Source organism: Mytilus edulis, chromosome 7 (assembly GCF_963676685.1).
Source record: "Mytilus edulis chromosome 7, xbMytEdul2.2, whole genome shotgun sequence".
Lineage (NCBI taxonomy): Eukaryota > Metazoa > Mollusca > Bivalvia > Mytilida > Mytilidae > Mytilus > Mytilus edulis.
The window spans coordinates 89,063,646-89,087,742 of NC_092350.1; the positions used below are offsets into that span (position 1 = coordinate 89,063,646).

The 24,097-nt window shown below is 31.5% G+C and overlaps 2 protein-coding genes across 2 annotated transcripts in view; both read right to left on the reverse strand.

Annotated features, from left to right (window-relative positions):
- Positions 1 to 19,556, reverse strand: part of LOC139483480 (uncharacterized) — a 40,136-nt gene extending 20,580 nt beyond the window's left edge. Inside the window, exons 1-3 of the mRNA XM_071267501.1 lie at positions 19,482 to 19,556; positions 18,786 to 18,875; positions 14,293 to 14,320 (exon numbers count right to left, since the gene is read on the reverse strand). Coding sequence (XP_071123602.1) covers positions 14,293 to 14,320; positions 18,786 to 18,875; positions 19,482 to 19,556 — 193 coding nt within the window. The remainder of the gene's footprint in view (positions 1 to 14,292; positions 14,321 to 18,785; positions 18,876 to 19,481) is intronic.
- Positions 19,557 to 20,129: 573 nt separating this feature from the next.
- On the reverse strand, positions 20,130 to 21,486 carry LOC139529666 (zinc finger BED domain-containing protein 4-like). The gene is made up of 2 exons (XM_071325515.1): positions 21,153 to 21,486; positions 20,130 to 20,658 (listed from the first exon to the last, which is right to left on the reverse strand). Exons 1-2 carry the CDS (start codon positions 21,285 to 21,287, stop codon positions 20,215 to 20,217), a joined length of 579 nt encoding a protein of 192 aa, XP_071181616.1. The 5' UTR covers positions 21,288 to 21,486; the 3' UTR covers positions 20,130 to 20,214.
- Positions 21,487 to 24,097: the final 2,611 nt, after the last annotated feature.

The window sequence follows — 24,097 nt, forward strand, 5'->3', positions numbered from 1 at the left end:
ATTCATGCAATTGGGTTGAGACCAACTAAAGTTTTAAAGCGGTATACCAATTAAGGGACGTATGTACGGACCGACTGACAAACAAGGGGAAACCTTAATGTCCCCAGAAAATATACTAAATATACAAATGAACAGTTCAACTTACAGTACCAACTAAAATTAATCATAAATATAACATTGACTGGCAGGGGCATTACTCAAAAAGGTATAAGCTTTCAAATTCATGTTTATTTTCTCAAGTTTATTGATTGATGACATTATCAAACGTATATATATCAAAATTACGAAGTCAAAAACAAAACAATAGATACAATGAGATAATGCATGGACTCGTTACATTGTATTAGCATTGGTTGTATATATTCTACATTATATGTCACCCAATTATCCAAGAAAGATAAACACATACAATCATATGAGGAAGATTTGTCGGTGTCTCTTTGTTTTCATGTTACATCCTTGGTTTTCAAATATTCGTTTTTGTGCGATCCTAATGAAGGTAAATCTAGAAAAGCGCTTTGGACAAATGAAATTTATAGCGTGTTGTTTTCTACAATTGATGTTTAACAGCTCTTAATTGTACATAGCTTTGGCAAACTATCTTAAAAGTAAGACAACTGTATAGTTTTTTTATAACTTCCATCTTTTGCGTGATTTACATAATGAAACTCTCTCAAAATAAAAAAAAAAAAACTACTAAATTGATGAAAACATTCAACAGTCAGAGCTCAAACATTAACAAGTCGATTTTTGTTTTTTGACTCACTTAATTCAATGAAATGCTCCACAAAGCACAGCTTGATACGACCGCAGAGGTCGAACCCTAAACAGGTGGGGCAAGTATGGACACAGCAGGGGTGTGGAAATATTTGCTGTGGGCACTTGTCCCTGGGCAAGTAAAACTGTAAAGTTCACTTGTCCTGAAAAAAAGTTACTTGCCCTGATGGTCCCAATAAATATTGAAGTATTTCATTGTAGTTAATATATGATTCTTAGCACTGTTACAACTGCATGATACAAACAAGTGAAATCCATTTGTTTATTATTTGTAAAAATTTAGTAAAGTAGGTCATCATCTATGGGACAAAAACTTTACAGCAAACCAACCAATGAAATGCCATGTAAAGGTAATTTTTGCAGCAGTTTTGGAATAAAAATTGTAGCCAGTAGGTACATATATTGATATACTAATTTAGAGTGTAATGAAGAAAGTGAGTGAAGAAATAGAAATGAAATAATGGATAAACTATTGACTTTTTTGCTGTTTCTCTCAACTGACACAATTGTTTTTTTGTTTTTTTGTTTTTTATAATTGTATTGATGGGCAATTAAACCGTCCCTTCCATTTACCACTCTGACAACATATAATGTTGACCTTTGATCTATAAATATAAAGACAAAAAAAATATTTATTTTCCGAATTTCCATACTAGATAGCCAGGTGCAATCTGATATTCACGATGTCTGAAATTCTCGCTTCAGTATTTTTTTAATACTCCTTATCCTCCATTTGCGTTTTAGGGTTTTTACTCGACTCATTACTCTTTTTGTCTTGCTTGCCCGGTGTTTTATAAAGTATTTATCAATCTGAATCTCGATACAAAAACATATAAAATGACACTTCCGGTAAAGATGGATAAAACCTAATCGACCATCCCGTGTCAATGGACAAAACCAATGCAATGTTACGCAACTCGGGTTCGCATACTTATTTTTATTTATTTTGTTAATCTATCTATTTTCGGTATTATGTAATTTTTATCGTCATGAACCATTGGTTTCTTTTACATAAATTTAACATCTTTATACATTTTGAACATGTTGAAATTAGTTCTATATTTCTGTTGGATTTGAACTTTGTCTTTTATATTATTTTACTTGTCCACGGGCAACCCAGACAAAAATAATTACTTGTCCGGTTGTTCAAATGTACGAGTCGGGCGAGTCGGGCATAGCATTTCCACACCCCTGGACACAACATTCAAGCTTGATACAGCTCTGAATTTGGATTGTGATTAAATATATAAAACACATCATGGGTTTCTAACACAGAATGAATGTGGTCTAAGAACTTAAAAATTTTAAATTGGACATTTAGCTATTATTTTTTTTTATAATGAATTTTCTTTATTGTAACAAATAAACTAGCACAAAATGTATGAACAAAGGTTAACAGAAGGAAGTATTAAATAATAAAACAACAATTGAATATAAGATGGTGCAACAATAGGTTTAAAAGAAATAATAATCTTATAATATTGGAATCTTATTTGTTCTTGTAATATCTATTAGTGATGTTTCAATCATCATTGGACATTCATTATTTATTCTATAACAGAGGCCCCTGGACTCCAGTATTTGTTATATTCCTCTACAGAGAGATTTTTAAATGAAATGCTTTTTTTCTAAGTTCAAGTGTTCTTTTAAATAGTTTTTTTAAAGCATTTAAATTTGGCAAAACTTCTTGTAATTTTGTTCGGAAAATATAGTATTTTGAAAGCAGGATATTCTTATTTTTAACAAAATTCAATTTAACATGTTCGTAGATACCAAAGAGAATAATCATAATATTCATCCCAGTTCAATATTTGTCATTTCAAAAATCCAGATTTTTCCTGAATGCCAGAGATAAGCGACCATCGGACAGCTACAAAATAAATGTTCTATGGTCTCTGGTCTTTCTTTGCAAAATGTACATATGTTGCAACTATCTATTTTCTTCTTGTAAAGTAGTGAGGCCACGGTTTTTTAATTTGTTGGTTTACGGATTTTCTCCATGAAAAAGTCGGGTCGGTCGGTCGGGAAAAAAAGAAAAAAAAAGATCTTTCAAGACAGAAAACATATGCAAAATAAAAATATATTTCACCTTTCTAATAATATGTTTGTCATACTATTTTTCATCGTTCTTAAATTTTAGTTTGATGAAATATTATTGCTCAGCTGTAAACATCGCATGACATTGTCTAATAATTTCCCGTAAAAAAAGGGGGGGGGGGTACACTGACAAAGACGAAATTAAATCGTCATTTCACAAACAAGAAAAACAGATTCACGTCAGTTATTGGACTTAGCTTTTATTCAAAACTTGGTGAAAAATAATAAGCACGAAAACTGATAAAGAAAAAAAGTAAAAACGTCGTACGAAAATAAGTTTCAACACACGTGTCAAAAACGTAATAGACTCGTCCACTGTAAAAACGAGAATATCAGGTTTAATAATCTGTTGTCATGCATTCCCGTTTTTTATCCAAATGGACGATATTTTTTTATTATCTGTAAAACAAGAAAATATCAAATGATTTGTTAAAATTCAGTATTTTAACTTGATTTCTTGAACTTCCACCTGTCCACATTTGGACAAGTCTATTTATACGAGAACATGCATCTTACAGACTGGTGACAAATAAGGGAAACGAACTCATTGTGTAATTTGTTTTAAACACAGGTTTCGTTCCGCAAAATTATTTGCGCAAACGACATTTCAAGGTCATTAATAATTGATTTGTCTATTTTTAGAAACGTAAACTGAAAGTTTCATTTTTCACAACAGAAAGTGTCATCACTTCTGTTAGTGATTAATGCATTTCATTTCATAAAAAAGGATATTTTAATTATTTTTCAGGGATAATGCATTTGTTAGGGTCGGCGAGAATAAAAAAAAAGCCTGAAAATTTGATTTTATTTTTATTTTGGAAATCGGCAAAATCGGGTCGGCGGATCCGTAAACCAACAAATTAAAAAATCCTGGCCTGAATTAGTTCCTAAAATTCTATGGATAATTATATATTGGAACCAGCAAAGTTTAGTGCTTCTAGTATATTTTGTACACGAAGTGTGTATTTTTTTCCAGTTAATACCGGTCATATGAAGATGGTTCTCCCATTTTTCCCTTGCAGCAAAAGTAATATATTTCTCATTCAATACTAATTGTCCATGTTCTTTGAACTTTTTTTTTTATTCAAAGAAGACACTTATGTTAAAAGGTAGTATTACTTCAATATTGATCGTGTTTAACCACTCATTAAACGAGTGTGCTTTTCCATAGTAATATGTAAAATATTTGGCCCAAATTGCTATAGTTGTTGAAAAATTTGAAATGACCTAACCTCCAAATTCCAGCGTTTGCCCAGTTTTTATAGTAGACACTTGAACCACCAATTGTAATGTTTTCTACCTCCCATAAAGAAGAAGATATAATTGCATCACTTCATTTTGGTTTCTAGAGTGATTAAGGCTTTTCCAAGCATCAAAAGCCTCTTGCCAAAATTTATTTGATGACCTTTTAATAGGCCCAATTTAACTTAAATCAATAAAATGTTTTTGCTCAACAATAGAGACTAGTCTCACCCACTTTGAATTCGAATTATACATCCGTCTTGTCCATGTAAGTTTCAGTCCCTGTCTAAATGCTTTTAAATTTAGCATTTTAAACCACCCATATAATAATCTGGACATAAAAGATCTCGTTTGACCTTATCTGGTTTATTATTCCAGATAAAAGCATACATTTTATTTGTTAAATTACATAAAAGAGGGACGAAAGATACCAGACGGACAGTCAAAATCATAAATTGAAAAAAAAACTGACAACGCCATGCCTAAACCAGATGCTCCGCAGGGCGTAGCTTTATACGACCGCAGAGGTTGAACCCTGAACGGTTGGGGCAAGTATGGACACAACATTCAAGCTGGATTCCGCTCTAAATTTGGATTGTGATTAAATAGTTGACACAGCATAGGTTTCTGACACAGAATGAATGTATTCAAATGAACTTAATTTTTTTGTTTTCTCTTAGAGCAATTCACTATGCTGTTGAATATTAATCCTCTCAAAAAAATGTTTGAAGAAATTTTCTTTTTATTTATGAAATTTCAAATGAGAAAATTGAACCCATTTTTTTTAATCACATCCCCCTTTCCCTTATTCCAAAACTAATCTCAATTAAAATTTCTAATGGAGTTTGCAACAATTACTACTCATTTAAATACATCATAAAATATTAAGATGTAAAAAAACTGCTTGTTATCACTGAATGGTAAAGATTATTTTAATTTATCAGTTGGTAGTAAAAAGTGAATATACATTGTATATTGTATATATAACAAAGATTTAAGTTGATTCTAGACAAAGAAAGATAACTCCAAATAAAAAAAATTCTTACAATTAGTTATTTCTTGCTTACTATTCTGGACAAAGAAAGATAACTCTAATTAAAAACAAAATTGCTATTTCACAATATTTTGCAATAAGATATTTCTTGCCATTGCGCAATACTGTGCAATTGAAAAGACTTGTTATTGCACAAAACTTAATATAATAATTTTAGATCCTGATTTGGACCAACTTGAAAACTGGGCTCATAATCTAAAATATAAGTACATGTTTGGATTCAGCATATCAAAGAACCCCAAGATTTCAATTTTTGTTAAAATCAAACTAAGTTTAATTTTGGACCCTTTGGACTTTAATGTAGACCAATTTGAAAACAAGACCAAAAATGAGGAATCTACATACACAGTTAGATTTGGCACATCAAAGAACCCCATTTATTAAATTTTTGATGAAATCAAACAAAGTTTAATTTTGGACCCTGATTTGGACCAACTTGAAAACTGGGCCGATAATCAAAAATCTAAGTACATTTTTAGATTCAGCATATCAAAGAACCCAACCGATTAATTTTTTGTCAAAATCAAACGAAGTTTAATTTTGGACCCTTTGGACCTTAGTGTAGACCAATTTGAAAACGGGACCAAAAGTTAAAAGTCTACATACACAGTTAGATTCGGCATATCAAAGAACCCCAATTATTCAATTTTGATGAAATCAAACAAAGTTTAATTTTGGACCTTTTGGGCCCCTTATTACTAAACTGTTGGGACCAAAACTCCCAAAATCATTACAAACCTTCCTTTTATGGTCATAAACCTTGTGTTTAAATTTCATAGATTTCTATTTACTTATACTAAAGTTATGGTGCGAAAACCAAGAAAATGTTTATTTGGGTCCCTTTTTGGCCCCTAATTCCTAAACTGTTGGGACCTAAACTCCCAAAATCAATACCAACCTTCCTTTTGTGGTCATAAACATTGTGTTTAAATTTCATTATTTTCTATTTACTTAAACTAAAAGTTATTGTGCGAAAACCAAGAATAATGCTTATTTGGGCCCTTTTTTTACCCTAATTCCTACACTGTTGAAACCAAAACTCCCAAAATCAATCCCAACCTATCTTTTGTGGTCATAAACCTTGTGTCAAAATTTCATAGATTTCTATTAACTTAAACTAAAGTTATAGTGCGAAAACCAAGAAAATGCTTATTTGGGCCCTTTTTGGCCCCTAATTCCTAAAATGTTGGGACCAAAACTCCCAAAATCAATACCAACCTTCCTTTTGTGGTCATAAACCTTGTGATAAAATTTTATAGATTTATATTCACTTTTACTAAAGTTAGAGTGCGAAAACTAAAAGTATTCGGACGATGACGACAACGACAACGACGACGCCAACGTGATAGCGATATACGACGAAATTTTTTTCAAAATTTGCGGTTGTATAAAAACTAATATTTCCCTCCAATAACTACTTTTCATCCTCGCTTAGCTTCGGTATATCATCATAACAGTTGTCTCGTGTTAAATCAACCCTTTTCAAACGATCTTGTTTTTTATCAAGTTTCCCATAAAACACCCGGGTCTGATTTGTAATTTCTTTTTGTTCTTCCACCATAACACCATTTCCTAAAGTAAGTTTTTCAATTGTCTTGAAAACATAATTTCTAGTCTCAAGATTTAAAAAAAAATGGTAGGTTTTTCTCCTTCTTCAATCCACTGACTTCTTGAATAAACAAGTTGTCCCTGAATTTTCTTTTGTCTATACATTTTAAGTTATGTTTTTTTATGATCAATCTCTTTGAAATTTTCTACTGTAAGTGCATTTTCTTCTAATTGTTTTTTAATTTTAAAATAATCTCATTTTCAGTTTTTATACCCGCCGTTTTTTTATAATAGGCATATGAAATAGTTTTACCGCGTATTTTTGTGAGTAAAGTTTCGAAAAAAAAACTGGTCATCAACAGTAAATTCAATTTCAGAGTTGTCAATATTTTGTAAATGTTCATCTCTATATATCTTGGCGGTATATTGTTCTTTTACTGTACTTTTTTTTTTTATATCTTTAACATAGACAGTATCAAGAAGAAGGGAATTATATAATTTCAAAAGGCCTCTGCCTTTTATAAAATCATTAATCTTGAAAGAAAAGATCACTGATGAATGATCACACCTGTAACTATTATCAATTTTAACATCACTAACAAAGTGAAAAATATTATCAGAAATCAGAAAAAAGACTAAAGAAGACTGTTTTCCTCCAAGTAAATATTTTCATATTGGGTTTAATTCTCTAAATGGATCAACTAGATTTTAGTATAGAGTCAGATAAAGGGTGTTCATGAGCGAAATATTTTGTTTTTATTAAGGTTGTATGTCTATACGATAACACTTAGCAGGGTTCATTTCAGTTTATCAAATGTTATGACAAACACAACCATTATTCCTATTTATTATTTAAGGAAGTACACATAGGGAGCAGTTGATTCCGGCCTACCATGTTGCAGACAATTAACACTGTAACCGCAATAAAAAAAAAAGACTAGAGCGATGGTGATTTTACAAATCAGGATTACGCTCGAGATTAAACAACATTAAAAAAACATTGCTAATACTCTAAAAAACAAATTTATATCAAATTGTCTACATAAAATCACGAGAATCTTACATAATCAAACGATAAATTAACTTTAGTATTTAAGATTATATCAGTATACTTTATTTCAGTTGTATTTATCGTGCGGCATTATTTTAAACATAGGATACCCCATTTGCAGACCAAATTCATCTTTCAGTCCCGTTGCTGCCTGACATGGTTAAACATATACTCCCACATGTAATGCTCAAAACTACTATAAACTTGAATCGTTCTTTTCTTTCTTTTTCGTTTCATTTCCTTTGTGAGCATGAAAAAAGTAAAATCACAAAAATACCGAAGGTACGCACATACCAAATATAGTTATCCAATTACTTATAACATATGTATAATAAGAGAGAATTTAACGTAACAAAAAATCTTAGCTTTTTTTTCAAGTAGTCACTGAACCATGAAAATGAGGTCAAGGACATTGGACATGTGACTGACGGAAAGTTCGTAACATGAGGCATCTATATACAAAGTATGAAGCATCCAGGTCTTCTACCTTTTAAAATATAAAGCTTTTAAGAAGTTAGCTAACGCCGACCACCGCCATCTGATCACTATCCCTATGTCGAGCTTTCTGCAACAAAAGTTGCGGGCTCGACAAAAAACAGACCAAAAAACAAAAACTTAACTATAACTACTGAACCATGAAAATGAGGTAAAGGTCAGATGACACTTGCCAGTTGAACTTAAAGTCCTTCCATACACCAAATATACTAAACCTATTGCTTATAGTATCTGAGATATGGACTTGACCACCAAAACTTAACCTTGTTCACTGATCAATGAAATGAGGTCGAGGTCAAGTGAAACCTGTCTGATGGGCATGAGAACCTTGCAAGGTACGTACGTACCAAATATAGTTATCCTATTACTTAAAATAAGAGAGAATTTAACATTTTAAAAAATCCGAAATTTTTTTCAAGTAGTCACTGAACCATGAAAATGAGGTCATGAACATTGGACATTTGACTTGACTTTGTAACATGACGCATCCATATACAAAGTATGAAGCAACCAGGTCTTCTAACTTCTAAAATTTAAAGTTTTTAAGAAGTTAGCTAACGCCACCGCCGGATCACTATCCCTATGTCGAGCTTTCTGCAACAACAGTCGCAGGCTCGACAAAAATGTATTCATTTTAAAAATGTACTTTCATTTTCAGACTTATTTTAGTCAGAGAATGACAGACTTGTTTAGGTCTATTTATGTTTATGAATTTATTTATAATTTTAGTTGGTAGCCAAAGTGCACCACGTATGACAACATAAACCTTCCAGAGAGTTTAAATCTATATCAGTATATCACATTATTTAATTGAACATTTTTACTTAACATAGATTACTTTCTTCATTTTGTTTGGTTACAGATGGTTGCATTGTAATGTAAATGAACATTATTTCGTTTTTTTAGGCTCTCCTGCATATTTTTTTCTTACAAGACATAGCATTGTTTTTCAATGTGCATGTAGATGCTTGACCTTTTTATGAATATGCATGGGTCTTGAAGTTGAACAATTTTGGTAACTTATTGACTTGTATCAGTCATCAAAGTTTAATGAAAACTGCTCTAAGCACTTTAAGGATATTGTCCAAAAACTTGAAAATTATCCCTTTTTTTATGAATAAAATCTTATAACTCGGAAACCTAAAATCGAAAATTGGTTTAAGCGTTTTTGAGTTAATGTCCGACATGATGACTACGGACGGACAGGCAGACGGTCAACGGTATACTATAATACGTCCTGTAAGCATGTAAACGGGCGTATAAAAATTATTGTTTCAGGTGCAATTTCTGCAAAATGGGCTGTCCCATTCGTTTGAAAAAATATTTTCAAAATATCTATATACTGTCTTTTCATCAATAAAAAAAGCTTATTTCCATGTCTCATAAAATTCCATGAAGTTCTGACAAAGTTACTAATAATTAAAAAACTTTTAACTACATTTGTACTGACTGAACCTAAATGTGGACACCTTCAACATAATTAATGTGAGCTTGTTATGTCTCGCTTCAGCCAAAAATGTCATCAACTTGATATAAAACCAGTACTATGAATTTGGGAGTTCAAATAAAGAAAGTGTTTCTCTTTGCCTTAAAAATGCATAAGAGGTTCTGCAGAATCCTGAGTCTCGCCTGTGATTACTGCTATTCGTGAACTGTTGACTTAAAAAGTGAGTTCATTTATAAGAAATTCAAACTTTCTCTTTATATGCTATTTCATGGTCCTGAAGCTTAGTTTCTGTTCAAGTTTCATAATTATATAGAATCCATGAAGATTTAAACATTCATCATGTCATAAAAGTTTAATCCTAAACTGTAAATGTTAACTGTAAAGAGTCATTCTATCTGAAAAAAAAATCAAAATGAAAAAAAAAATGAAAAGTTTGCTTCAGACATTATCTCTAAATCAGCAAAAATCTTGTACCAAAGTTTCATAAAGTTTTATGAAGGTTTGATAAAGTAATTGATATGTAACAAACTGTATCCATTTGTTAACTGCAAAATAAACTAAGACCATTTATATGTTATATACATACAAAGGAAAATATTTTTTTTCAAAATTTTGTTTCCGGTGTCAAATGGTATTTTGAACCCCATGGTAAAATGACCCCGGGGTCAAAATACCGCTATGGTAAATTTAACACCCCCCCATGGTAAATTGAACCCCCCTGTATGGAAAATTGAACCCCATGGTAAATTGAACCCCCCTGTTTTTTTTCATTCTAGATGATTAATAAAACATTTAACATAATATAAAAGCTAATCAAAAATTAAAAATCATTAATACAAGAAAGGGAGGTCAATTTTCAATGATTGGTTAAAAGAAAAATATTTGCTTGGTATAAGTGCTCTGAAGTCTTAACCAACAAAATTTCATTCAAAAAACTTCTTAAAGCATTATAACTAGACCATGTAGCTTGGACGCTTTAATTCTTTGAAATTTAGAATATTTATATACATGTAGAATGGTAGACTTAAAGTTTTAATTCTCCGTGGTAAAAAAGGGGGATTGGGTCAAATTACCATGGCTCAGTTAATCTAAAAAGTAAAATTTTCAAAACATCTTTTCAAGTTAATAAAATAAATGCAAACTACTTATTGGAGTATAATAAATATGTAAAGGAGTTACAGTAGCAAGATATTTTAACATTAAAGTTCTTTAGATGTATAGTAGGGGGTTCAATATACCATGGTAGGGGGGTCAAAATGACATGGCTAAGTAAAATTTTCAAAATATATTTTCCAGCATGTTAAATACAAACAAACTACTTATTGGAGTATTGAAACTATGTAAAGGAGTTAGAAAAACTTGGATTTTTAAAATTCAAGTCTAAAGGAAGGGGGTTCAATATATCATGGAAAGGGGGGGGGGTCAAAAATATAATGGATTTTTTTTTCTCTTCAAAATATTTTTTCAAACATGTTAAATGCATTCAAACTACAAATTGGAGAATTATAACTATGTTACGGAGTTAGAATAGCTAGAATTTTTGAAATTGAAGTCTATGGCAGGGGGTTCAATATACCGCAGGGAGTCAAAATACCATGGCTAAGTAAAATTATCAAAATATATTTTCCAGTATGTTAAATACATACAAACTACTTATTAGAGAATTATAAATATGTAAAGGAGTTAGATTAGCTTGAATTTTTGAAATTCAACGTCTATAGTAGGGGGTTTACTATACCGCAGGGAGGTTAAAATTCCATGGAAATGTTCTTTTCTTCAAAATATCTTTTCCAGCATGTTAAATGCATACAAACTTCTTATTGGAGTATTATTACTATGTTAAGGATTAAGAAAAGCCGAAATTTTTAAAATTGAAGGTCTATAGAGGGGGGTTCAATATACCACAGGGGGGGGGTCAATATACCATAGGGGGGTCAAAATACCATGGAAATTATTTTTTTCAAAATATCTTTTACAGTATGTAAAATACATAAAAACTACATACTGAAGTATTATTACTATGTTCAGGATAGATAATAGCTGGAATTTTTGAAATTGAAGGTCTATGGTAGGGGGTTCAATATACCATGGTAGGGGGGTCAAAATACTGTGAAAATATTTTTTTCTTCAAAATATCATTTCCAGTATGTTAAATACATACACACTACTTATTGGAGTAATATAACTATGTTGAGGAGTTAGAATAGCAAGATTTTTTAACAAGAGGCTGTCACAACGACAGCAAACCGGATTTATTAGCATTTATTTGTGTCCTGGCAATATCACAAGAACCATTACTGATGATTGGTGAAAGTGAAAATTGTCAATATCAAATTTGACCTCTATTTTGTCATCAGTATCAACATATTAAAATTTGAAAAGCTTAGATTGAATGGTTTGTGAGTAAATGCAACAACGTGAATGGAAACACCATTTTACGATCTTTCAAGAACCATAACTCCTGAACGGTAAAAGTCAAAATCGTCATTATTGAACTTGACCTCTATTTTGTCATCAGTAACAACATTTGAAAAGCTTTAGTTGAATGGTTCATGAGAAAATGCACGGACACGACTGGAAACACCATTTTTCAATCTTTCAAGAACCATAACTCCTGAACGGTAAAAGTCAAAATCGTCATTATTGAACTTGACCTCCATTTTGTCACCAGTAACAACATATTAAGATGTGGGAAGCTTTGGTAGAACAGTTCATGCGTAAATGCACGGACACGACTGGAAACGCCATTTTTCAATCTTTCAAGAACCATAACTCCTGAACGGTAAAAGTCAAAATCGTCATTATTGAACTTGACCTCCATTTTGTCACCAGTAACAACATATTAAAATTTGGGAAGCTTTGGTAGAACTGTTCATGCGTAAATGCACGGACACGACTGGAAACGCCATTTTTCAATCTTTCAAGAACCATAATTCCTGAACGGTAAAAGTCAAAATGGCCATTATTGAACTTGACCTTCATTTAGTTGTCAGTAACAACATATTAAAATTTTAAAAGGTTTGGTTGAACGGTTCTTGAGTTAATGCACGGACAACATTTGATTGCCGCCCGCCCGCCCGCCCGCCGAGCATCCCCAATTTAATAACCGACATTTTTGTCACAAAAATCCGGTTAAAAATTGAAGGTCTATAGTAGGGGGTTCAATATACCGCAGGGGGGTCAAAATACCATGGAAATTATATTTTTTCTATTATCTTTTCCAGAAAGATAAATACATACAAACTACTTATTGGGGTATTATTACTATGTAAAGGAGGTAGAGTAGTTTGGATTTTTGAAATTCAAGGTCTATAGTAGGGTTCAATTTTTAGGGGGTTCAAAATACCATATGACACCGGGTCATACTAAAGTCTGTCCACATTTCCTAAAACTCCATCTAGATTTGATACAGTTATTGATATCTAAAAAAACATTTAACCACAGACTGAATCTAAATGTTGACGACGGCCAAGATGAAATCTAGGATCCCTATGTCTCACTTTCATGAAATTACTTTTTTGTAACATTTATAAATTTCAAAGGCTCGACAAAAATCATACAATAATGTACCGGAAGCTAAAAAATATTTAACAAGTCAAAAAATAAAACAGATTTCTGCCATTTTAATCTTTCCGTCTTAGATGCAGTTATATAACTATTGTTTGTACCAATTAATCTGAGTTCTGTTTATCTATCATATACTTTCAATATGCGATTTCAAATTCTCAATTATCAATTATCAAGGTTGATAGAAATGTTTTTTTCTGGGTTGTTTACCAATGTTTTTGACGGTTTGTCATTATGTATAAGTTATTATTGGTGTTAAAATACCTCCTCACATAAAGGGTTTTAAAAGCACATTGTCTGCCGTTGTGATTTATATTAAACATCCATAGTTTAGATTTAGCTTTTTTATGGCATTAGACCTTTAATTTTAATATTTTGTTTTTCAAATAAGAAAATACGCAAATTCACACTTAGTAAAAAGTTACATTATGAATATAAGACTCAGTGAACTTGAAGAACAGATCAGACGAACATCTCAATATTTTCAAAAGCATTTCGCTAATGGGTAACTATAAAGACACAAACACGTCGTATATCGGTCAACCAATTTGTTATAATGACTGTAAATCTACATTTTGTAAGGTAGTGTTAATTTGTCAGTTTTCTCATAGCTCTGTTGAAGCGGACATGTGTAAATATAACTCAAGCTATGAAATCACTGAAATAATTTTAATGTGGACATTCGTATCTGGTGCAGAAAAAACTAGTACACAAGATGTTTTTAAACAAACACAACGCAATATCTGCCATAAAGACAAAATTCTGAAAATAACGAAAAGGTATAGCATAAATAAAACTCTTTTCATGATTTCTGATAACGGACCGAACATGACTATATGGAAGTTTTAAATTAATGTTTTGACATTTCAACCCCAACCTTCTTTTATTCCCGATTAGAAGTTTAACAAAGCAAACATCCAAAAACTTACTATCAATACTAGCACAGAAAGAACACTTTATTCTTAAATGATGGTATGCGAGACTAGAATACTGGCACATCATAACTGAACTTACCTTCTTCTGGAGTCTTTAACATGACAGTCTACAAAAGAATAAACAATCTGATATCACATAACAATTCATAAACTTGGTGTGTCCACGGTAAAATGTTAAGCCATTTAGACGAGAAAATCAACAGTCTGATATCAAGCAATCAATAATCGAAATACAAATATATCAGACAGCAACCAAAAAACAACAATTGAGGTAATTATACTAAAAAATTACATCTACAGTTTTGAAAGCACAGTGTCAGGGTGCAATCATCTACGCCAAATTGTATGGTGTATGGGGAACTTGGAAGATTTTCATTTAAACTGTATACTTTGGTACATGCATTAGCATGAAGGTTTTCCAAAAAGATTCTCTGAAACTGACATTATCAAGATGCTTGGTTTCTTGATTGACAACGTATTTGTGATGTTCGTAGGATGTGTTTTTTAACAGACTGTCGACATTTCAATAGGAACCAAGTGTGTCCCTCTTCTTGCAGACTTGTGTCTGTATTATTATGGGGCTGGCTTCATAAAGGAACTTCTTAGGAAGAAAGAAAAGAAGTTAGCAATATCCCTTAACTCTTCTTTCCGCTATAAAGATGATGTTCTTTCACTAAATAATTCAAAATGTGGTGACTATGTTGAATGCATCTATCCCCTCGAACTAGAAATAAAGGATACAACATATACAGTTAAGTCGGCCTCATATCTTTACTAACATCTAAAAATTGACAATGAGGGTCGGTTAAAAACAAAACTTTACGACAAAAGATATGAGTTCAGCTTTCAAATTGTAAACTTTCAATTTCTAAGTAGTAACATTCCAGCAGCAACTGCATACGGAGTATATATCTCCCAGTTGATACGATATTCCTGTGCTTGATTTTCCTATCATGATTTTCTTAATGAAGGGTTGCTTCTCACAATGAAGCTATTAAACCAAGAATGGTGAAGTTGATATTATTCCTTGGTAAATTTTACGGACGCACCATGAGCTGTTTGACTGTTTTGAAGTAACCGTTTCACAAATAATATTTGATATTTTCCTTACGTCGTAACTACAATCCCCTTCCCTTTCATGAATTTGACCTACAGACTTATACCTTTTACCTGATTTGTTATGACATGAGCATCACGACGGGTGCAACATGTAGAGCATGCAGGATCTGCTTACCCTTCCGGAGCAGCTGAGATCACCCCGTATTTGGTGGGGTTTGTGTTGCTTATTCTTTAGTCTTCTATGTTGTGTCATTTTTGATGTTTTTGATATTTTGCTTTTTGTACTATTGTTGTCTGTTTTTCTTTTTCATTTTTAGCCATGGCGTTGTCAGTTTAACTAGTATGTAAAATCTGTATTTAATGATTGAGGCTTTTGTGAACTATATAATATTCCGGGACAAGTAGACTATAATTATACATGTATTAAAATTAATGTAAGGCAGCGTCTCCAAGACAAATTTATTCAAACATGGTTCTCTGACATAAACAACTCATCAAAATGGGGGTTTATTTACACTTTAAAGAAGAGTTTTCCTTCGAACCATATCTGTTAAAATTAAGGTGGGTCGTAAAGAAAATATTTGTAAATAAAGGGTATGTAATACAAAGTTCCCCATCGAAACAGGATGATATAGAAATGAACCGCAAAATGAGAGAATTTATCCACTTTGTAAAGCTGTTCTTGGGGATGTATACCACTATATCTGAACATTGTTGAAGGATTTAAGGGGGAAGTTCATACCTCCATAGTATTTAAAATATCCAAATGAAAAAAAAAGTTCTATGCATGCTTAAATATTATAATAGCAATATCCTGTCTAAGCTGTCAATTGTTATTCAAAAGGTAGAAAAGATGCTTGTCTAATTTAAAACTGTAATAAACAAAGACTTATTTCGGAAGATGTATAATTCAACAATGTATACTGTTTGGTTTATGAACTATGTTGTAATTAATTTTGTTTATAATATGCTCCTGTTATGCAGTCTTTTGCAGCTGATTTTTTTCTTTTATAAACTAAACTGATGGGCTTTGCTCATTGTTGAAGGCCATACGTTGACCTATAGTCATGATAGTTGTTGATTTCTGTGTCATTTGATCTCATGTGGAAAGTTGTCTCATTTGCAATAATACCACATCTTCTTTTTTTATAAACAAACTAAGTTCAGAGTTCAGACTTGTAACATGCACATACAGATTGTGGCTTGTGAGTGCTCACTCCCCCTAAACTTGAGACAGTGGTGCAACAACACCACACAATAACATATCGGTTTAGAAATATCTGACGCATCAGTTTGAATTGAAGCACACAAAAGACAAAAAGACAGAAGTACAAATATAAAAGAATTACACCTTTTGTATTCTAAAAAGGTATGTCTCATTGGTAGGTTATAAAAATACTTTGACATGTAAAATAAACTAAATCTTTAGTCACTGTACCATGGCCGAAGGTATTAAGGCCAAATATTTTCCATGGACAAATATATAATACAGCTGCATCCAACATATCACTGACTTGTCATACGTGGTTCCCATTAAACTGAACTATAATCACAAACAGTTTTTCTCTATTGTTATAGGTTTCGATATATACCGGTATTCGCCAAAACTTTAATAAGACCTTATATTCTATTTTTATCCACGGTGGCCATGTTGATAGATGAGATTCAATTTCAGAGAACATTGTATAAGAACAGTTTAGGGACAACGGACAGGGGATAATAATTGACTTCAAATTTTTATGCTGTCTGTAAGACACAAATAATGTACCCGCCTGACCATAGGTCATTATAAATTTAAAACTTTGTAAGATGATGTAACTGTACGAGGAAGAAGCCAGACAAAGTATCATCTTTTTTATGAAGATACATGTAGAATCAACAAATGGAGAAGTCCAACTACATGTCATTTTCAGAATATTAAGAAAAAATCAAAATCCTATGGCAATGCACACCTTTATTATGCGTACAACATATTAAAGCTGTAAAACTGCGAAACTGTTTGAGAAATAGGCCGACAAACAATATATATTATTATTCGGATAGACGAACGGACAGACAGAGGGACGGACAGAGGGACAGACCGACAGACAAGTGTAAATTAATGTGCCCCTGCAATTTTGTCACGGAGGCATACAAACACTAAAAACAACATCTTTAAAATCTTTTACAAACCACAAAAAAAGTTTTTTTACATTATAAGGGTTAAGCATCTTCTTTTTGTTACAATACATGTAAGTCTGTTATATTTGATTAGCATACAAATAAATCACAAAGGACAAAATTCATGATGTATTCAAATTTGTAAATAATTTGCTTTATTTGCGTACCAGGTTCAAACTGAAAATATCTCACTGTATCTGCATATGAATGTATATAAATTACTGTACACAGGTTTACTTTTTTTTAAATAAACAAGGAAAAATTAATCAAAATATTAAAATTGATGTTACATTTATAACTAATATAAATTTTGAGAGCATCATTACTATAGCTACATATAATGTCTCAAATATTTGTATTTGCATGCACTGAAAAAAAATCATTATCCTTTACTAGTCATGATAATTTGTTTTTCTTATATGCAATACAACATGATGGTAGATTTAGATAAAAGGAAGATGTGGTGTGAGTGCCATTAGCATATTTAATACTGTTGTGATTAACATGATTAACTTGTAATTGTATTTATATTAAATTCTAAAAGATTTTACACTGATTTTTCTAAACATGTAAAACATGATGTAGAGAAGTGCATTTATATATATGTTTATCACATACTTACATACATATAGATTCTTACATAGATAACAGTGGATTATCTGATATATCCATAAAGTCAGAGCCTCAGTTATAATTTAACTATCGAGATTGGATAAACACGATGATCCACGAGTAACTATGTAAGAATCTGTTTCTCTAATAATTAAAAATAAATTTTCTTTTTTTGTTAAACGAAAATCCCCTTCGCGTGCCTTTCACATTCCACGAAGTTGTCAATTTCATTAACACCTGTTATCATATTTTGATTCATCCAGTTAGCTAAAAAGGTTATGAACCTTAAAATCATCCAATGATCATTTGAGATCACCGGCAACCACACGTTGATTGATTTTTTTTTATACAATGGGTTCGGAAAGGGATAAATTTCCATAGAATTAGAGAAACATTTAAATCATTTTGTTCATACACTGATACATAATGCACATATTTTGCTCCAATAAAATGATATGTGATGTATCAACCAAGAAGACAGCAAGCCGACAAAACAAATACCAAAAAGATATCTAAACAGATGAGTTCACAGTTTTCAAACATTTTTCTTTCACATATGCCAACATCTACATAAGGCAACAAGCTTGGAAGTGTCAACTTACATTGTTAACTGACAACAAATACCACATAGACAACTAAAGGCAAATGTTTTATTTCAACTTCTTTGTTCCAAGTCTGTTGTGACACTAACAGTCTGACATACTTGTGAATATCTCTTTTTTATTAAGACAACATATCTACCTTAAGGAAGTACATCACTTCTTTCGTCTTCCTTTTATATTCATCAGATATATTGCTTTTCATTGTTACCGTATCATAAGGAGTCTCACCCTGAAATACAACCAAATAATCTCTCATCAATCATACACATAAACATCTTCTTTTATTTCAAAAACTGTAAAATGATAAATAAAAGGTAACTGCTGCATTAATTTTACATATATAATGTTAAACAATAAATAATAGGTAATTGTTGAATAAATTTTACCTATCAAATGTAAAACGATAAATAATAGGTAATTGTTGCAATAATTTTATCTATACAATGTAAAACAATAAATAATAGGTAATTGTTGCAATAAATTTCATACTTTACCCACACAACTATCATCTTATTATACTCCACCAACACATCAAACACTAACAACACAACTACCATCTTATCATACTTTACCCACACAACTACTGTCATAAAATATATGAAAAGAACATAACCTGTATCATGCTCTTCGGTCCAGTTGTTATCTCTTTGATATATTCCCCGTTTTCATTATTAATTTTATTTACAAACACAACTACCATATAATTATACTTTAACCTCAAACCGACTATCTTATCTTACTTTACTTACACAACTACCATATTATCATACTTTACCTACATAACTACCATCTTATCATACTTTACCCAAATAACTACCATCTTATCTTACTTTACCCAAACAACTACCATCTTATCAAACTTTACCCACACAACAACCATCTTATCATACTCTACCCACACACCTACCATCTTATCATACTTTACCCACAAAACTACCATATTATCTTACTTTACCAACACACCTACCAGCTATGATAAGATGGAAGATGTGTTGATAAAGTATAATAAGATGGTAGTTGTGTGGGTAAAGTATGATAAGATGGTAGTTGTGTGGGTAAAGTATGATAATCTGGAAGATGTGTTGGTAAAGTAAGATAATATGGCAGTTATATGGGTAAAGTATGATAAGATGGTAGTTATGTGGGTAAAGTAAGATAAGATGGTAGCCGTCTGGGTAAATAGACAATAACTGTTTAGTGTCTTTAAAAATCAACTGTATTTGTACGAGGCTAAGAAACAAGTGTAATGTGAGCTTTAGCGAGCTACTACTCCTGTTTCGAGCAGGGATGGGGTCGATTACTTTGAAATGTAATCGATTACATTACAATTACTTTGCTTATTTTATGTAATCGATTACATTATGATTACACCCAATTTCAAATGTAATTGATTACATTAGATTACTTTTCTCCATTGTAATCATGATTACTTGTGATTACTTATGATTACATTGTATATTTTACTTAACATCAACAAACTAAATCTATAGAATTTTTTTAATATCATAAATATATACAAGTTAAGTAAAGTGATACTTGTACTGTTTGATAATGCAGCCATAAGTCCTTTATGCAATTGCAAATTTTTCATTGCATTTTATCATCATCAGCATTTGAAAGGTTGAATCACTAAGTCTGCATCTATCTGGCCTAAAGAATTTTCCAGCAACACTAAAAAGTCGTTCAACTGGAGCAGAAGTAGCAGGAATTGTGAGATAAGTCTTTGCAAGTTTTGTCAGTATTGGGTATATCTCAGTATGGTCATTCCAGTACTTTAATGGATCACATGCATCATCACATGGCTCAAGAAGGTATTGCGAAATTTCCATTTTAACAATATCACCTGAGATATGCTTTTTCCTCCCCTTTGTTGGTGTCATGAAACTGAACAATCCTGTGTCAGCAGAGTATTTTGAAACTGATGTAGATTTTGTAAAGTTGCTTATATTTGTTTGCGATATTTGTGTACCATCCTCAGATTTACTTTGAATGAAAATGTCTCTGTGCTTTCTCTGTAAAAGAAAACAAAAACATGGTTATTTATTTATTATTTATAAAAAGAATTAAACAGACAGTGACTAATTAATGATCAAGTACATTGTAGTCTTATTGTGTTTGACCTGAGGACATAATTGACATGTATACATGTTTTTACAGGTGTTAATCCCCATTTAAAATTTTATGACAATCAATAGGTGTAAGAAAAATGTGTTGTGTTAATTGCATTATTAAATAATGTTATGAATTGCTAATATTAATTGCATGCACAATTATATAACATATTTTAATATTGAACATTTAAAAAAAACATTTTGTGTAAACTAAAAATTGGAAGTATTTTCAAAGTTTATATAGATGTTTAAAGCAATGAAAACATAAAATATTGTAATATTTATAAAGTACAAATTGTAGACCTGATACCCTTGCTCTAAATTTTGGTCTCTCAAGAAATGATAATAATCATGATAATATTTCAACATTTCAATAATTATTTAAACTAACTTACCTTTAAATGTGTCACAAAGTTTGATGTTGTTTTGGCATTGCCAGAGATGTATGTTGGACAATATTTGCACTTTGCCTTCACAGTCCCAGAATTTGGTGCATGATCGGGAAACACAAAGTGTTTCAAAGCAGACATTTTATATAAATTTCAACATAACATCCAATTCAAAAATTAAAGATAAAAGCTTAGTTATAGACTTATAATATAAATAAAATCTTTCAACAAAGAAAATTTAAATATCCAATAAAAAGAGTGAAAATAACTAGTGAGTAGATTTCAATGCAAGAGTTAATACTAAGAAAATTCTAGTTTAAACCAGTGTGATCACTGAAGTATAGAAAATAAACATGTTTCACTTTTTTCTAATTAAATAGTTTAAATCTTAAATCAATCTCAAATCTTAACCATAGTTATACAAAACTTTTTCAAACAGTAATAAAGATCAATGACAATTGGACAATGTAAAACATTGTAAACCTAAGTTTAATGTGCAAGCATGATTTATTTTAAAAATAAATTATGTCTCTAAAATTTGTAATCATCAAGTAATCATATAAATGTAATCTAAAAGTAATCTAAAAGTAATCATGATTACACCTGTTTTTTGCAATGTAATCGATTACATTCCGATTACTTGTAATCAGAAAATGAATGATTACTGATTACATGTGATTACATGACAAAATGTAATCGATTACAGCTGATTACGATTACTGATTACGATTACCCCATGTCTGACACACTGTGTAAATTGTAAATAAACTTGAAATTGTTATGTTGTGGCCAAACCGGTTCTTGGGGTGAACACTAAATTTTCAAAAAAATCTGCAGACCTGCAAGACGACTTAATTTGCTTAAAATTGGTATGGACGAATAATATTACATGTAATGCAGGGCAAGCCATTGTTGATTTTTTATAAAATGTATTGATTTTCCAGTTTCAGTTAATTTCATGTAACTAAGTGAACTAATATGGAAGGTACAATACAGAAATTGGACAAATATGCCATTAAAACATATGTATGTGAAAAATCAACAATGGCTTGCCCTGCATTACATGTTACAGTATTCGTCCATACCAATTTTAAGCAAATTAAGTCGTCTTGCAGGCCTGCAGATTTTTTTTGAAAATTTAGTGTTCACCCCAAGAACCGGTTTGGCCACAACATAACAATTTCAAGTTTATTTACAATTTACACAGTGTGTATATGTAAAGTATGTTTAAATGAACATATGTTTTCATAGTTTATGACTTTATTCATTATAGGTTGAAAAATACAGGCAAAGTTTAGATGTTTATGAAGTGTCCTATATTTTGACTTTAGTGGAACCTTAAATGCACTTTTTAACTTACAAATTTGTTTCCATAAACAATTTTACCTTGAAGAACATAAAATCACCTAGTTAAATGTTTAATTAAACATTTCTTCTGTACTTGTTCAGAACATTTCGTCTTAATGCGAAGAAGAAGAGTAATGGAAACCCGGAAATATGTCCATCGACCTGTTGCTGTGTCAAAAATGTAAAAAATATTTTTAAAATGAGCTAAAATGAGTATGTCATTTCTTAACATGAGTCAGATATAACAGAAATATTTAAAACTTACCCTTAAAAAGCCTTCGAAATGACGTCTTCTTGGTTAAAACGAATGTGTTGGCAGTTTGTCGATAGCAGCAACGCGGAAGTTTTGTCAAAACGAGACACTGAATATAGGATTGGGACAAGTCGGACCAAGAAAACTCGGACCACTTTTAAAGAAACTCGGATTAGATTGAAAGACAAATCGGACCAGTTTGAAACAATGATTGGACTCATTTAAGGACGATTCCAAATATTTTCAAAGACAACTATGACCAATGTGAAACACTGATTGGGTCCATTTAAAACGGTTGATTCAAGGGGGGAAAGGGGGTAGAGGACGTAAGACCCGGCTCCCCCCGTTTGATCGCCAAAAATAATTCATAATTTTTCACGCTATATACATTTTTTTTTTGGAATTGGGGAGGAGGGTGTCGTAGAACAACTGATTCACCTCAGTGAGGGTCTGGAATGGGGGAGGAGGGTGTCGTAGAACAACTGATTCATCTCAGTGAGGGTCTGGAATGGGGGGAGGAGGGTGTCGTAGAACAACTGATTCAACTCAGTGACACATATAAATTCAGAAAGTAAATTGGCAATGTTTTTTTGTAGAATAGTATATTTGTTTTGTACAAGTTCAACTTGTATGCGAAAACAGTCATGTACGTGCACCTAATTTTCTTGTTGGCTTTATTTCAAGAAAAAAATAATTTACGTGTTCCCTTGCAGGAATTTTCACTTCCGCACACAAAAGTCTACACTTTCTGATATGTCAAATCCTCTGTTTGCTAAGAATTTATCTCCTGTTAAAAGTTTCGTTAACAGTCGACAATTTTCAGTTATTTTCTGTTTACTAGATCGTCCGACCTCACGTTCACCCAAACCTTTAGACAGACGGTATATAAGAGGGTGTGGATGGGGTATACAGAATAGAGAATAATGGGCAAAAATAAAGAATAGAGTAAAATGGGCAAAAAAGAGAATAGAGAATAATGGGGTGCTAAAATATAATGAATAACTGCAAAATTTCAAGAATTGGGAAAAAATATATACTGATTACAGAAAAGAACAATGTTCCGTCAGAATACAGTTATCAAGTTATTACAGAATAGCCTTTATTGTTAAAGATAAAGAATAACAAGCGAAAAAAAATAAAGAATACAGAAATGAACCGGTACCCCAATCAACCGTTTACCAACATATAATGACACAGATAAACAAATCAAATGAACCGGTACCCTAATGAACCGTTGACCAACATATAATGACACAGATAAACAAATCAAATGAACCGGTACCCTAATGAACCGTTGACCAACATATAATGACACAGATAAACAAATCAAATGAACCGGTACCCTAATGAA